The following is a 16,329-nucleotide window of genomic DNA, read 5'->3' on the forward strand; positions in this document are numbered from 1 at the left end:
GGACACTACTGACGCTATGCTGCTGCAACAGGATCTGGAAAGGTTGAACAGATGGGCTCAGAGGTGGCAAATGAAGTTTAACATTGACAAATGTAAAGTACTACATATGGGAAACAGTAACCACAGAGCAAAGCAACGTATCAACTCTGCAGTACTACACTGACAGTAGTGGAGAATGAAAAGGACCTGGGGGTAATTGTGCAGGCAGATATGAAGTTCTCTGAGCAGTGCAGACGAGCTGCAAGAGTAGCTCATGGTGTCTTGTCAATGATATACAGGAATTTTTCTAGCAGGGATAAGGAGGTGATTATTCCCTTGTATAAGGCAATGGTTAGGCCACATCTTGAGTACTGTATACAGGTCTGGAGGCCTCATTTCAAGAAGGATGTAGAGCTGCTGGAACGGGTACAGAGAAGGGCAACAAGATTAGTGAATGGAACAAAGGGTTGCTCTTACGAAGAAAGGTTTAAGTTTTGCAAATTACAGAGTCTGGAGACTAGGCACCGGCGAGGTGATCTGATAGAGGTGTATAAGGCTTTGAATGGTTTGAGCATGCTCAATGCCAATGGGATTCTTCATCTTGCTCAGAATAATCACCTCAGAGGGCATAAATTCAAATTGAGGAAGGACGGATGTCGGATAGATGTGCGGAAATTTGCCTTTGGCCAGCGGGTGGTTGGTTGGTGGAACTGACTTCCATCACTTGTTGTTGAAGTTGATAGCCTAAACAAATTTAAGGCTCAACTGGACAGGTATTTCGAACGAACGGAGGGGTGAAATGGGAGTGGTGTGTTTTTTTTTTTTTTTTGGCTGATGCTGAATAAACTTGCTTTCTTGCATCATATGCCTCTACTAATGCTAATATCTACCATAGGCCTCTGTATCACCTGATAATTTATATTTATCCTATTTTTAAAATAATAAGAGGAGTTTACCTCAATATAGTACGTAGAACACTTCCGTATGATACTCTCAAGAAATTAAAACGGAAAAAACGAAAAAAAATCTGTAATTTCTGGAGAGTATCATACAGAAGTGTTCTACATACTATATTGAGGTAATCTCCTCTTATTATTTTACAAATATTAATATCAACGTAGAACGTATTGAGTATTACAACTCTGATTCATACTATCTAATATTTATCCTATTCATTTTTTTTCCTTAAACAAATTTCATCAGTTCATCTGACATCCATTTAGGTCTAAGCCTGGAATCGTATATCTTAGTTTGTCTGAGAAGTGTCATAGCTTCTACGATTACTTCCCATTTAGCATTTTCTGCTGGCCACATCATCAGATGGTTCCACTGCACAGAATTTAAAAATCTGTATGACACCACTGTAGTCACCCTTATGGAAGCAAAACCCCTTTCCTTTACCCTTTACAGTAGTTATGTCTTTAATTAATTCCCGTATTTACTATGAAATCATATCAGCTTGCCCATACAAGTTGCCTAAACAGATTTTTATAGTACTCCTCAGATTCTTTTTTGCCTTTAACATGCACTTACTATTATATTCCGTTTAATGCAAGCCATCTCTCACCATGCAGATTTGTCCTCCATAAGAATTTCATCTGACTCGTAATGGTTTGTTGCTTTCAGGCATCTTTTGATAAGAATGAGATCACCTGTTTCTCTCTTGAAAATTTGATTTACCTTAAGAATATTCTTCATTCCCCTATCTTTGGTTAGCACCATGTCTGAATTAGCCCTGCTATGTCAGAATTCATTGTCTCTGTGTATGAGATAATCAAGATAAACACAAATAGTCTCGTGGGAGGGGGATGCAATTATAATTTTTCTTTGTAAAAATTGATTAAACTATATACCGTATAAATATTTTCTGTTATAAGCAATGTGTTGATTGTTATTTTGTTTTCTTTTCTCCACTCAGACACTTCCATCAAGGAAAGGGTGCAGAGACACATGGCGGCGTCTAATGAACTGGAAGCAGCAAGACATGCTAGAGCTCATGAAAATCGTGATGCAGTGACTAATAACATTCATCCTTATAAAAATCATTCCAAGCACATAGAAACAAATGGTGATAAAGAAAATTATGAAAATATCCCTCCTTCCCCTAGAAATGAAACAAATATTCATCACAGTGATTCAGACACAGACAGTGTCAAGTCCGCAAAATCTCAAACCAGGCAACCACAGCCAAGGTTTGAGACATTTATGATGACTGGTGATTTAATTATTAATCTTAATGCCAAAACAAGTAATTCTCCTTTTGTGTTGCCTTCAAATAAACGAGTAGATAACTTACCATTTGGTCAATCTTCAACACCTGCGAGTCCCGAGGAAGGAGACTTTAGGGTTCGAAATAAAGCACCCAAGCGAGAAGCATCTAATTTTCGCAGCCCAGTGGCTGAGAAGAAGGGAAATTACAGTTATAGTAGTAATTTTGTACGAACATCAAAAAGTGAGGATCATTTACAGAATGTGTCTGTAGCAGCTGTGGATATAGACATTGAAGATGATATAACCACATCACTCCATACACTTTTGGACACTAAACATGATAATTCAGCTAATGATAGAATAGTTTGGACTTATAATGCCCCTGTGCCATTGGAGGAGAAAACACCATCCAGCCCAACTTGTAGTAGCCCAACTTCTCCAAGAAGTTTTTCATCTTCTTCCAGTAAAACAGACTCTCCTTCAAAGATAATCAGTCCCAAAAAGAAGTCCTATTTTTCACAGGAAAGTGACCAAACAAACATTCCATCAAAATATAGGGATTGTAAATCATACGAAAATGGTGGAGATAGAAATCATCTGCCACCAAGTGAGTCTGAACTGAGTTCACCAATTGAAAATCATTCTCCATCAGAAGAACCATTACGTGACGAAGTTTGGGTTGCACAGTTAGATACAAAAGAAACTGTTATCAATCACGAACTAGTCAAGCGAGAGTCCGAAGCTCAACTTGAAACCATGTTTTCCACAAGTACTAAGCAGCGACAAGTACCACGAACTATTCAGCCAAAACAGGATGGTGTAACAAACATTCTTGTAGATGAAAATAAAATATATGTGAAAGTATTTCCAGAAAAAACAATTTCAGAATCTAGAACTGTGTCTATATCAAAAAGTGATAGAATTCAAAATAATACACAGAATATGATTTTGTCAGATGAAGTTAAGCAGGAACAGAAAGAAAAGCGAGAGGATGATACCTCAAATGTTGATGATGATCCTCATCATAGCCCATCACCACCAACAGATGATGAATCAGACATAGACAGCCTACATAGTTTTCACTATAGTCCAAAGGCAGTAGATATGCCTTCTGCATCTCGGCTTGCCAAAAGGCTGTATTATCTTGAAGGGTTTAAGAAGTCAGATGTCTCAAGGCACCTGAGTAAAAAGCAAGTAATTTTAATATTTTTAAGCTCTTTTAGATAATATATAGATTAAAAATTAATTTTCTTTGCCAAGTTTTTTTTTTTTTTTTTTTTTAATTTAATATAAAATTTTTTCTTTGGAGTAAAAAAAACACCTACAATGCAATAGGAAAAAATATCAGAAATTAAAAGAAATGCAATAAGAGAGAATGCACTGATTTATATAAACTTAATTTTATTACTTGGGGTAGGAATAACTAACCTACGGTATGGTGGCATACAAAATGAATTGGCTTGTCTTTTTTTCTTTCCCTGACTTAGAAATTCTACTGTGTTGCCATTAGTAATTTTTATTCTATATCCCAGTAATTGTGTCATAATAATAATAATTATTATTATTGCTGTTATTATTATTCTAAAAATATATTGAGATTTGATTTTTCCTTCTACCCCGATTTGAGACATTTTTGATGTTTTCATTATTTGTAGCAAAATCTTATTGGAAACTTTCAAAAAAAAAAAAAAAACAGTAGAAGACCCTTAGAAAAGGGATACCTTATTGTTTCTAGAATTTTTTTAGTGAATTTAAAGTAGAATCTAAAGAATTATAGAATATTAGGACTCCTCCATTGTTGCACATGCTTATTAATTTATAAATAATTTTTTAATGAAAAAATTTTGTGTTTTGCAACAGTTATGCTTCAGAAAATTTGTCATTTATTTACTAAATTTTGCACAAAAACACTGCTATGGATGGAATATTCCAATGTGAAAAGTGAATTTAAGTGGTGGCATAGTAGAAAGCTCTGCAGACTCTACATTGTAGGATCCCAATATCTAGAGGCTCTCTTTAAGTGTATGCTTTGGGAACACACACACACCTACCCAGGTTTTGTATATTCTCATATACATTCTCATGGTTTAGCACATATAACTGAAAACAAAAAAAAAAAAAAAAAAAAACTTTCAACTCTTATTTACTAAGAATACCAGTCCTTCTCTGTTGTATGAGTGAGCTTATGCTCCTGGTATGTCAGAGTATTGTAACTATAACTGTATTCCTTGTTTCATATGCTTTTAACTTTTTAATTCTTATTTTTTGTTTTTCAGATTGTTAGGATTATTCAGGGACCAAGAAAGGTACCCATTTACCTTAATTCAGTATCTTTATCTTATCTTGCTTGCATTTTAAATGTGTTTTTTCCCCACATCTGCCATTCCACAGAAATCTATCTTAGGGGTCACCAATTATATATATATATTTTTGTGGTGCATATTAGAAAAAATATATCTCATTGTGGTTTGTATCTCTTAATAGAATAAAATTAATGAAATGACAAATAAATATTATAATAACATATTTTTATTTCCTCTTTATTAATTATTATAGAACACTTGAGAGATAACATTTATAATTATATTGTAAATGCATACTTTAATGAGAAATATTACATACATTTTGTTATACTTAATTAAAAAGTATCATACGTGTGCAGCAAACTGCATGAATCACATCTGTCAGCGACTGTGTTAGACTGGTCTGACTTGTTTAGAACCACAGCAAATCAAAATACAAGTGTGAATTCTTCCCCCCCCACCATATGTTTCAGAAATTTTATGAAATCAGTATGCAATGAATGCATTCAATACATTGTATGATTGATTTTTTATTGATTTTTTTTTATTATTTTTTTTTATTTTACAAATGAAGGGAACCCAGAGAAATTCAAAACTAAATTAAATTGTTATTACTGACTTTATTTCACCTTACAGTACATGAAAATTCACTGGTGTCCAGATGTGAACTGTGTTCTGCCAATTTTTGACTCCTGATTTATCTTATAGGTGACACATAATATAATATATCTAGATTCTTAGTTTATATTAGCTGATCATAGGACTAGTTTTATCACTACTACTTGGCTGCTAAATTGTTAACTATATTATTTTATCGAATTAAAAGATAGGCAGTGGTTACCAGTATCCAAGCCTAACTGGTAGGATACAATCAGTAATGAATGGCTGTGCCTATTATTGATTAGGTATATTTAATAACACTAGTCTTTGACAAAGACATTCAATTTATGCTAGAAATAACCGGTGATTATTTATATACATAAATACTTGTATATGTGGAAATATTTGTGTTTCTATACATATATAGTTGTGTGTATACATGTGAAGTGGGTGAACATAAAAGTAAAATTCCTTAAATAATAGTTTTTCACAAGTATGTATTGCATTTTGGAACTGTGCAGTAGGAATAGGACTCACTATGTATTGTACATTTTGAGTACTATTTCTGTCTAAGGACTATGTCTATTATGCACTATCCCAATCAATGTGATATGAGTTAATATAATATATTCCATTTCAGTAAAAATTGAGCTCTTTTTGTTCAAGCCATAAACAAATGGCATTTTCTACCTTAGCATTTGATCAAAGTCATTACCCTTCCAGGAATTTCTTCAGTAACCTAAATAAGTGGTTGTTGTTGGTGGGTGGGGCTAAATTTGGATTTCATAATGTCTGGTTGCATACATTAGCATTAATTTGTCATTCCATGTAGTGTGAACTCCAGGAGAATCACTCCTTCACTGTGCCAAAGCACTGCAGCCATGAGCTTTCTGTCTTATACACACACACAGTTGAGAATTTTTGTTTCAGTGAAAACATTTCTTCATTCCATTGCTTTTTTCCCTCCTTCCTTTATTTGGGGATGGGAGTGGTGGATTCATATTTCATCATCTACTATTGTGTTCCACAAACTCTACTTGCCCATCATTGAAGTCCATTATGACAATATAGCGGTTCCCCATGTGCTTGAACTGAAGCAAGTCCTTTCAAAGTCTGACTCATGAACTGTGTGAGAAATTTTTAAGGGCATCTTCAATTAGGAATATAGTTAACTGATTTTAAGTGAGTGAGTTTGATTTCAAGTTGTTCTTCCTTGTAGAATAACTCGCACGAAAATAAGTTTTAAGCTGCACAATATGCAAATTTGTCTGCGAACATGCAACTCTAGTACTAAGTGTTTCTTGTGGCCAACTGCTCTGTATTATATATAAAATGTATCTACAAATGAATATTCATGTTTTATTCTGAACATTTATATAAATGTAATCTGAATATTTTTCTTCAGTTTACTTTAGTACAAAGTAAATTTTGCCTTATGAGCTATACTCAGAGTCCAGAAAGGAAACTTACCTCTCTTTTCTCTTTTTGATAGTCAACAACCTATATACCACTTGGTCACTCCAGATGGCACTGATCCTGCTACCCTGTGGCAGAACCAGTAACCTGCAAGGATATGTTTTCCTTTCAGAGCCAAAAGAAGCAGAAGGATTTCTCTACTCATGGTCATACTAGAAACAGACAAAATGCCTCATATTGGTCCGGCAATAAATATGAGAATCCAATTTCATATTCTGTAAAATGTCAAAAACTGGACTGTGAAAATATTAAAGCCCCCACCCAGCTTGGAATGTTGGGTGAGAGCTATAATTCTACTCAAGACAAGTCTTTAAGTACACAGAACAGAACAGTCAAGGAAATGAGTAACATTTTTTGTAATAAAGATAGGTGAACCAGGATCAGGGCATTTGCCAGGAGCAACAATTGATGATGTTACCAACAAAGTCAGATTTTAATGTCATGAATAATAATGATCTCTTTGTCAGAGAGCATCATTATTCATGTGGACACTAATGATATTAAATGAATATGACCTGATGCATTGCTGGATAAATATAAGATCATGCTGAAAAAATGCTGTGAATTAGGTCACAATTTGTGTATCTGCAATTATGCCCAGACACATAGGAAGGATTATATACTGAAAGCCTTGTGGATTAACTCAAGGGTCTGCTGCAAAGCAATAGGAGAGAAATTTTTATCAGCATGGCCCACACTTGTTTGTGAATCAGTTTTGTACAGAGTGTATTCATTTGGACAAAGGTGGTACAAGGATTTTTGCCAGTATCATTGAAGATACCTTAAGGGTTCAGGGAAACTTCTAGTTAGGGGGAGAAGGCTAATATAGACCTGCATTTATTTGATTATATGGGTCAAATTAATGCTTGCACACATCTCTAGAATTTTTTTTTTTTTGTGGTCACAACATCTGATGGTAAGATGTGCTGAAGTTGGAAATGTTTCAAATGAGTGAGATGATAAAACTAGGGAATCAAGCCTAAATAACTTCAAAGGGTATGTTAGGTTAGTTAACAATAGTAGAATACTTAGTCTTAACTGTATGTACAGTAATGTCAAGAATGTTATTTTATGTTGCCAATGAACTGAATCAGTACATTGCATGTCTTTACTGACAAACGACCCATCATGCTGAAGAGAGGCTGTGTGAGCAAAGCTAAGCCATATGAAATTAGTTGTTTTGAAATTATAGATGACTATTTACTAGAAAAACTTTCAAGCCTAAAGGCAAGTAAAGCTCCTGGAGTTGATGGCATATACCCAGTAATATTGTGGGAGGTGTCCCGAGAGTGTATTGAACCATTGAGGTTAATTATGGTGGCTTTTTGGACTTAGGAGAGATTACTTTAGATTGGAGAGATGCCAATCTATTGCCAATGCATAAAGGTGATTTTAAGAGTGAAGCTGGTAACTATATAGACTGGTCAATCTGACTTCAGTGGTAGAGAAAATCTTTAGAGGCAATAATCAGAGAGTTAAATCCAGTGAGATTTAGATAGAAATGGCATTCTGAAGGACACACAACACTGTTTTGTTAAATGAAAATCATGTTTAACTACCTAGTAAGCTATTTTGCCAGAGTTACTCATAAGCTGGATTGTAGGGAACAATTTCAACATAGTTTATTTGGATTTTAAGCAAGGAATTGAACTCAGGCTGCCATGAGAAGTTAGTGTACGAGCTGAAACATTTTAGGATTACTGGAAAGATTCTAAGGTAGACTGCAGGATGGTTGCAATACGGAAGGGAGAGGGTTGTGACTGGATATTCTTGAGTTTGTTGTAACTTCAGAAGTTGGTACCCCAAGAATCAGTTCTTGGACCACTGTTGTTTCTCATTTTCATGAGATCAATGAAAGGATAAAGTGTGATGAAAGGATTAAAGGGTGTAATTTGTATTTCCTTATCAATTTTTTTTTTTTTTTTTTTTTTTGGCTGGTGCAGCAAAAGTTTGTAGCTTCTTTGCACCATATGACGAATATTAATACTAATGCAATGTCAACCTGTAAAGTACATGGAGAGTTTAACAGAACCACCTAAAGCACTTTGAAATTAAGATCAGAATACTTGCTAGTTTAAGTATCCAATGTACGATAAGTTATAAAGGATCAAGAACTTTGATGGAGTTCCCATTACAGTTTCTCCTTTTAAATGCTTCTTGAAAGAAGAACATAAAATATAATGCAATGCATCCAGTTTACATGGGTGGCTATTGCAATGTTGAGTCAGTTTGGTGCGACGTAAGCATTGGGAAAGTAAAAGTAAGAATATGAATGTGTTATAGGCCTAATCACTCTCATGTATACAATGAACAACTGTACAGAGAAATAGTGGGCCAATAAATTTGAATGTCTTATATTGGGGATTTTAACTTTCCAAATATTGACTGAAGATTTTGGATTGGTCACTCGCACACTAGTAAGACTTTTGTGGATTTATTGGATGACTATTTTTGACAGCAGCATGTTAGAGAGGCAACAAGAGGGAGTAATAGTTGATAATCTTTGTCTGATTATCAACAGTGAATTTGCAATGCAGAGCTAAAAGACAAAAGGATGATACATGTGAGGATGTATACTTACTAAGTGAGACAAAATTTTGGTTTATGTTTCAACATAATCCTCACTTTTGAATCTCTCAACCCTCCAACATCTGTTACAATGCAAGAAAGCAAGCTTATGCAGCATCAGCAAAAAAAAAAAAAAAAAAAAACCATTTCACCCATCCATTCACTCCAGATGCCTGTCTAGATCAGCCTTAAATTTATTTAAGCTATCAACTTCCACACGAGATGGAGGTCTGTTCCAGCAATCAACTACCCGTTGACTAAAGGAAAATTTCTGCACATCTATTCTACAACTGTCTTTCCTCAATTTGAATCTGTATCCCCTCAGGTTCGTAATCTGAGCAAGAGGAAGCATCCCATCAGCATTGAGCTTGCTCAACCTGTTCAAGGCCTTATACACCCCAATCAGATCACCTCATAGGTGCCTAGCCTCCAGGTGCTGCAGTTTGTAGAACTTAAGCCTTTCGTAGTAAGAGCACCCCTTTGTTCCCCTCACCAAATGTTGCCCTTCTTTGTACTCGTTCTAGCAACTCTACATTCTTCCTAAAATGAGGCCTCCAGACCTGTACACAGTACTCAAGGTGTGACCTGACCTGACCTGACCATTGCCTTGTTCAACAGGATAATCACCTCCTTGTCCCTGGTAGCAAAATTCCTGTATATGACAAGACTCCATGACCTGCTCTGACAGCCTGTCTGAACTGTTCAGTGAACTTCATATCCGACTTCACAATTACCCCCTGGTCTTTTTCATTCTCCACCTCCCTGAGTGTAGTACCACACATTTGGTACATTTCTCTTGGGTTACTACTATCCATATGCATTACTTTTTTATTATTATTATTATTATTATTATTAGCTATATGGTGCAAGGAAGCCTTAGGCTTATGCTGCACCAGCCAAAAAAAAAAAAAAAAATTGCAAGTTACCCTGAGAGAGAGAGAGAGAGAGAGAGAGAGAGAGAGAGAGAGAGAGAGAGAGAGAAGTAGAAGGGAATCACCAAGAAAGAGAAGAATGATGATATCCAGCTCAGGACCCTGGGTGTGCCAAAGCCCATACTCACCAGATGTGAGCCCCTGGGGTTAACTTACTTTGCATTTGTCAATGTTAATCTCCAGTTGGCACTTCTCAGCCCATTTGTCCAACTTATCTAGATCCTTTTGCATTAGCATACTGTCTTTACTGTGGTTAACAACCCTGCCAACCTTTGTATCATCTGCAAACTTGGATTTAAGAGTGCTCGTTTTGGAAAACTGAAAAGAAGATCCAGAGATATAAAGTGGATCATAGAGTTGCATATCACATGGTGAAAAAAAATCAGTCCATGCTCAAACTATTATTAGACCTAATTTTGTTTTTTATTTGTTCAAAAATCAAAATCAACTGCCACCCAAACACACGTTACTTTTTTAATATCAATATTGGATTGGGCCATCCTTGCAGAACAGAAATGGCCTGATTTGCATGGGTCTCCAGATGTGTCCTGCTATTAGCCTGCAGCATCAGTATAAGATCATCGGCGTATGCCTGCATTCTTATATTAGGGATTTCCATATTGAGGAACTCATCCAGCACAAGACTCCACAGAAGGGGCCCCAGAACTGATCCCTGGGAGCAGCCTCTGTGGACCTGTCTGGAGAGAGTGGCAAAGGGAGCAGTCACTGTAATCCTTCTGTCATCCAAGTATGATCTAAGGCAGCAGAAAAGGTTGCCTGGAATTTGGGTGCGCCGAAATCTGGCCAGGATTCCTGGCCACCAGAGAGAATCAAAAGCGCCAGCAAAGTCTATTGATATGAGGAGAAAATACTTCATGTCGCAGTTTTTTGCTGCCTCAATTATGTTTTCCAAAGCGTCTGCCGCTGAGCGTCCTCTTCTGAAGCCGAACTGGTTCGGCGACATCATGTTCGCTTCCTGGAAGTGAGTCTCTAATCTATGGTATAGAAGCCGCTCAAAAAGTTTGCTCAAGGTAGAAAGCAAAGCTGTGGATCTGTACGATGTTGGCTTATCCTGGGGTTTGGTTGGATTCTTAAGTATAAGTCTTATTCTTGCTGTTTTCCACTTATTAGGGTAATAGCCTTCTGAAAGACAGCGATTGAAGAGATTTAGAATGATCTCTACTGCCTTTTTGAGCATCTCTGGTTCAATCATGTCGTCACCAGGGGCTTTCCTGTTTTTAATGTTTGCTGCTGCTATGCTCTGCTCCATGATTGTAAAGGGGGGGGGGCTCAACTGCCGTGGTACAATAAGAGGAGTTTTCTTCATAGAGTTTTCTCTGTTCCTCAGTCTGGGGTTCAGTTTGAGGTAGGAAGATGTGGTCTAATACGTTGTCAATTGATGATTTCCAGGTTCTGGTATAACTTCCCGGTGCAGTTTCGGTGGCTGTAACCACTTCCCCTCTTGGGAGCTTGTTAGCGACAACTCCATAAACAATTCCCCATGGGTCAGCATTGCCCTTTGCACTGACCAGAGTTTCCCATGTTTCTTTTTTCTTCTGCTTAATCTTGGCCATGTAGTTATTTCTTGCCTCGCGATACCTCTGCCTTAACTCATCCACCTCCGCCTGTGGCCAGGTTCTGCGTGCACGTTGGAATGCTTTTCGGGCTCTGTTTGCTCTGTGTCCGAGGTCAGCTAGTTCTGGTGACCACCAGGGAACAGCTCTGGGGGCCGGGTGTTTCTTTTTTATGGCTATGTCCGCTGCGTCCGTGATTAATTTTGTCACCTGCTGCTGGAGGTCATTTAAGTTTTGGCCTTCAGTACGGATGTTTTCTGCTCCCATCATCAGCGTCCGTTCAAAGAGATCCCAGTCAGCTTTGGGAATGGCATACCTTGGCGAGGGAAATCTGATGATCTGTCTTAGTGTAATCCTATCCCATAGACCAGATAGAATAGTAAACACACAGTAAAAACAAGCTGCAGTCCTACACACGACCACTACCACCACGTAGCTGAAAAGTCTAGATAAACCAACTCTCTGCAAAATAGTTCAGAAGAACTCATTACATATATATACCAAAAGTGAATTTTTTCAAGGAGATCCAGTTTTCAAAATTTTACATTTGAGATGGATACAGAAAAAACTATACTTCCATAAAAGAAAACTTCTGCACTTCAGGGGTCAACCAAAGGTCCTTACCAAAACTAAGTAATATATGCTATTTATTAAGGTCACAAAAATTTGCAATTCTGCCTAGACACGATAGGAGGGAGTATATGATGAGAGCCTTGTCAATCAATTCGGCCCTGGAGAAATGGTGCAAGGCTCATGGGTTAGAATTTTTTTCAGTGTGGTCTGTGCTTGCTAACAGGAGAGACTGCTTCTGCAGGGATGGGATACACTTAAATAGAAAGGGTTGAAGAATATTTGCTGATGCTATCTAGGCAGTGTTAGGTGGATCAGAAAACTGCTAATTTGCAGGGGGGGGGGGTGGATTCACAGACTAAAAGATTGAATGGTTGCCACAGGCAGAAACCAAAGTGATTCTTGCGTTGCTTCTATTGTAATGAGCAGCAGCCTAGAGAGCAAGTTGCTGGAGATTTCAAGTGCTGCCAGGAGTCATCATGCAACAAGTAAATACATGGGCTGTGTTAGGGTAACTAAGAGTAACAACAAGTGCATATATACTTGCATGTACACTAATGCTAGAAGTATAATAAGTAAAATTGATGAATTTGAAGTTCTGATCAAGACATCAAAGGCAGCTATTGTTGGCATATCAGAGGCATGGTGTCACACAGATATAAGCAGTGCAGAATTGGAATTTGGGAAGAACAATGTGTACAGAAAGAACAGACGGGGAGGAGGGGTTATGCTGTTAGTTAAGAAACACATAAAATGTATGGAAAAGCATCCAGTTGACATGGGTGGACAGTGCAATGTTGAGTTTGTTTGGTGTGACATAAACACTGGGAAAGGGAAAATGAGAGTAGGAGTACGTTAGAGGCCTAATGACGTTGATGAGTACAGTGAACAGTTGTGCAGAGAAATAGAATGGGCCAGTAAATCAGAATCTCTTGTAATGGGGGATTTTAATTTTCAGATATTGACTGGAACATGTGGGTTGGTCACACGCATGCTAACAAGACTTTTGTGGATTTACTGGAGGATTATGTTCTACAGCAACATGTTCGAGGGGCAACCAGAGGGAGTAATACCCTTGATCTGATTATCACCAGTGATGACGCATGCATTGGGAATTTTCAGATAAAGAACCACTAGGTGACAGTGATCACAGTGTACTGATGTGAGATTTACTTAAAGATGTATCTATGATCAAGGGTGAAGGGAAGGGTTTTTGTTTTTGTTTTTGTATAGGTGACTACAGAGGTCTCAGGCAGTTTTTAAATTCTGTAGAGTGGGATCAACTGGGGTGTTACCAATGGTGAATCTAAATGGGAAGCTTCAGGGACTTAATCTTGGAGGCTACTAGGCTTTTCATACCAACTAAGAAATACTGTTCAAGGTTCAGGCCTAAATGGATGTCGGATAAATTAATGAGGATAGTGGCAGAGAAGAAAAATGCATGGGATGCATATGAATTATCAGGCGATACAGAAGCTTACAGCAGATATAAGCTAGTCTGTAATCAAGTCACAAAGGAGGTTAGGCAAGTGAAGGCCAATTACGAGAAATACTTGGCAAAAGACGCAAAGAAGGACAGCAAAGAGTTCTTTACTTATGTAAACTCTAGAAGGAAGGGGATGAATCAGATTGATCCATTTAACATAGATGGTTCAACTATTGATGATCCTGCTCAAGTAGCTGATAAACTCAATGAATATTTTGCTTCTACATTCACAGATGAGGAGTGATTCATGGAGGGGAATGCCAGAAGTTTATCAAACTGTAACAGGTAGCTAAGTGATTTTGTGATAACTGAAAGCAAGAAGTGGAGGAGAAATTGTTCAAGTTAAACATAAAAAAAGGCACTTGGGGCAGATGGAATCTGTGCAGTTATAATGAAGGAGGCAGTAAGGGAAGTAAGCAAACCCTTAGCCATAATTATGAGAGCATGCTTAGAGTCAAGGGAGGTCCCCCATGGACTGGAGGTGTGGAAATGTATCCCCAATTCACAAAGGGGAATCAAAGGTGACACAAATAATTATAGACCTGTTAGTTTAACTTCTGTTCCGGGGAAAATAATGGAGTCAGCGGTTAAAGAGGTAATACAGGATCACCTAGACAAGACAGCAGCAATAGTTCAGACACAGCATGGGTTCATTAAGTGGAAGTTTTGTCTGACCAATTTGAGTGGATACTACGGAACTGAATGCTAAAAATAATTTTGATATCATACTTGGATTTCAGGAAAGCTTTTGATACTGTTGCACATGGAAGACTGCTGTACAAATTGGAGTGGTATGGCATTAAGTGCAAGTTACTGCAATGGATAAAGGGATGGTTAAGTAGGAGATGGCAGAGAGTGGTAATAAATGGATACTGCTCTAAATGTTATTAGCGGAGTCCCTCAGGGTTTGGTGCTGGGCCCATTGTGGTTTTGTGTATTTATCAATGATATCGATAAAGGTGTATCAGGCTTAATGTCCAAATTTGCAGATGATGCAAAGGTTGGCAGGGTTGTTAATGACACTAAAGACAGCATGATACTGCAACAGAATATAGAAAAGTTAGGTAGATGGGCTGAGAAGTGGCAACTGAAGTTTAACATTGACAAATGCAAAGTATTGCATATGGGTAACAGTAACCCAAGAGAAATGCACCAACTGTGTGGTACTACACTCGGGGAGGTGGAGAATGAAAAATACCTGGGGGGTTATTGTGCAGTTCTCTGAGCAGTGCAGACGGGCTGCCAGAGCAGGTCATGAAGTTTTGTCAATGATATATAGGAATTTTGCTGGCAGAGACAAGGAGGTGATTATCCCTTGTATAAGGCAATGGTCAGGCCACACCTTGAGTACTGTTTACCGATCTGGAGGCCTCATTTTAGGAAGGATGTAGAGTTGCTAGAACGAGTACAGAGAACGGCAAAAAGATTGGTGAGAGGAACAAAGGGTGTCGCTTATGAAGAAAGGCTTAATTTCTGCACGTTGCAGCATCTGGAGATTAGGCACCTGCAAGGTTATCTGATTGAGGTGTATAAGGCCTTGAATGGTTTGAGTGGGCTGAATGCTGAAGGGATACTTTTGCTTGCTCAGACTAAGAACCTGAGTGGGCATAGATTCAAATTGAGGAAAGACAATTGTAGAATAGATGTACGGAAGTTTGTCTTTAGCCAACAGGTAGTTGACTGCTGGAACAGACTTCCATCTGTCGTTGTGGAAGTTGATAGCTTAAATAAATTTAAGTCTGAACTAGACAAACATTTAGAGTGACCGGATGGGTGAAATGGGAAGGGTTTTTTTTGGCTAACTGAAAAACATCTGCTATATTTTTCCTGTCTTCCAATATGTTTTGAGAGTGAGGGAGTGATGCTTGAATATTATCTCCTTAAAGCAGTTTTGGCAATTAGCTGGACAAGTATTTAGTAGACATTCTACTCTTTGTTGTGTGTGGCAGGTAGGACATTGTGGGGGATCCTCTCCTTGCAAGAGATAACGGTGGTTGAAACAAGTGTGTCCTATTCTTAACCTTGCAAGTATCACTTTGTTATGTCTGTTTTGTTGTATGCTTTATCTCCATGGTCGGAGTAAACTTTTAATTTGGTGCAATTTGTGATTGGTTAGACTTGCCATTTTTGCTGCCCGTGATGTGTCCCACTGTGATGGATAACTTGCTTGTAGTCTGAGAAAGGAATGTATTCGGATGCAGATTTGTTGCTGTTGGCTTCTTTAGCAGCTTTGTCTGCTTGTTCATTGCCATATATTTCAACGTGACTTAGTTTCCAGCAAAATCTAATGTTATGACCTTGTTCAGTGAGCTTTTATATTTGGCAGTGAATTTGTTGCTGGAGTGGCTGTTTATTAGAACTGACATATTGTATAGCTATCATGGAACTAACAGAGTCCGTGAAAATGATGCTGTTTTGAGAGCTTGAAAATTCAATTTGATTTAAGGCTAACATAATGGCTTGTAGTTCTGCAGTTTAAATGCTGTAATCTTTTGAGAGTCTTTGGGCCAATATGATATCTGAAGAATAAACTTCTGGTCACACTTGACAATCATTTTTTGAACCATCTATATATAGGATGCAATGATCTGAAAACTGTGGCTTGTTAGCAGCATGCAGATGTTGATAGT

The 16,329-nt window shown here is 37.7% G+C and overlaps 1 protein-coding gene across 1 annotated transcript in view; it reads left to right on the forward strand.

The window, feature by feature from the left end:
* The window catches only part of LOC150083497 (uncharacterized), a 656,046-nt gene that overhangs the window by 494,050 nt on the left and 145,667 nt on the right, over positions 1 to 16,329 (forward strand). Inside the window, exon 4 of the mRNA XM_090377318.1 lies at positions 1,898 to 3,380. Coding sequence (XP_090233444.1) covers positions 1,898 to 3,380 — 1,483 coding nt within the window. The remainder of the gene's footprint in view (positions 1 to 1,897; positions 3,381 to 16,329) is intronic.

This window comes from Mastigoproctus giganteus, chromosome 7 (genome assembly GCF_048544385.1).
Source record: "Mastigoproctus giganteus isolate SK-2022 chromosome 7, ASM4854438v1, whole genome shotgun sequence".
Lineage (NCBI taxonomy): Eukaryota > Metazoa > Arthropoda > Arachnida > Uropygi > Thelyphonidae > Mastigoproctus > Mastigoproctus giganteus.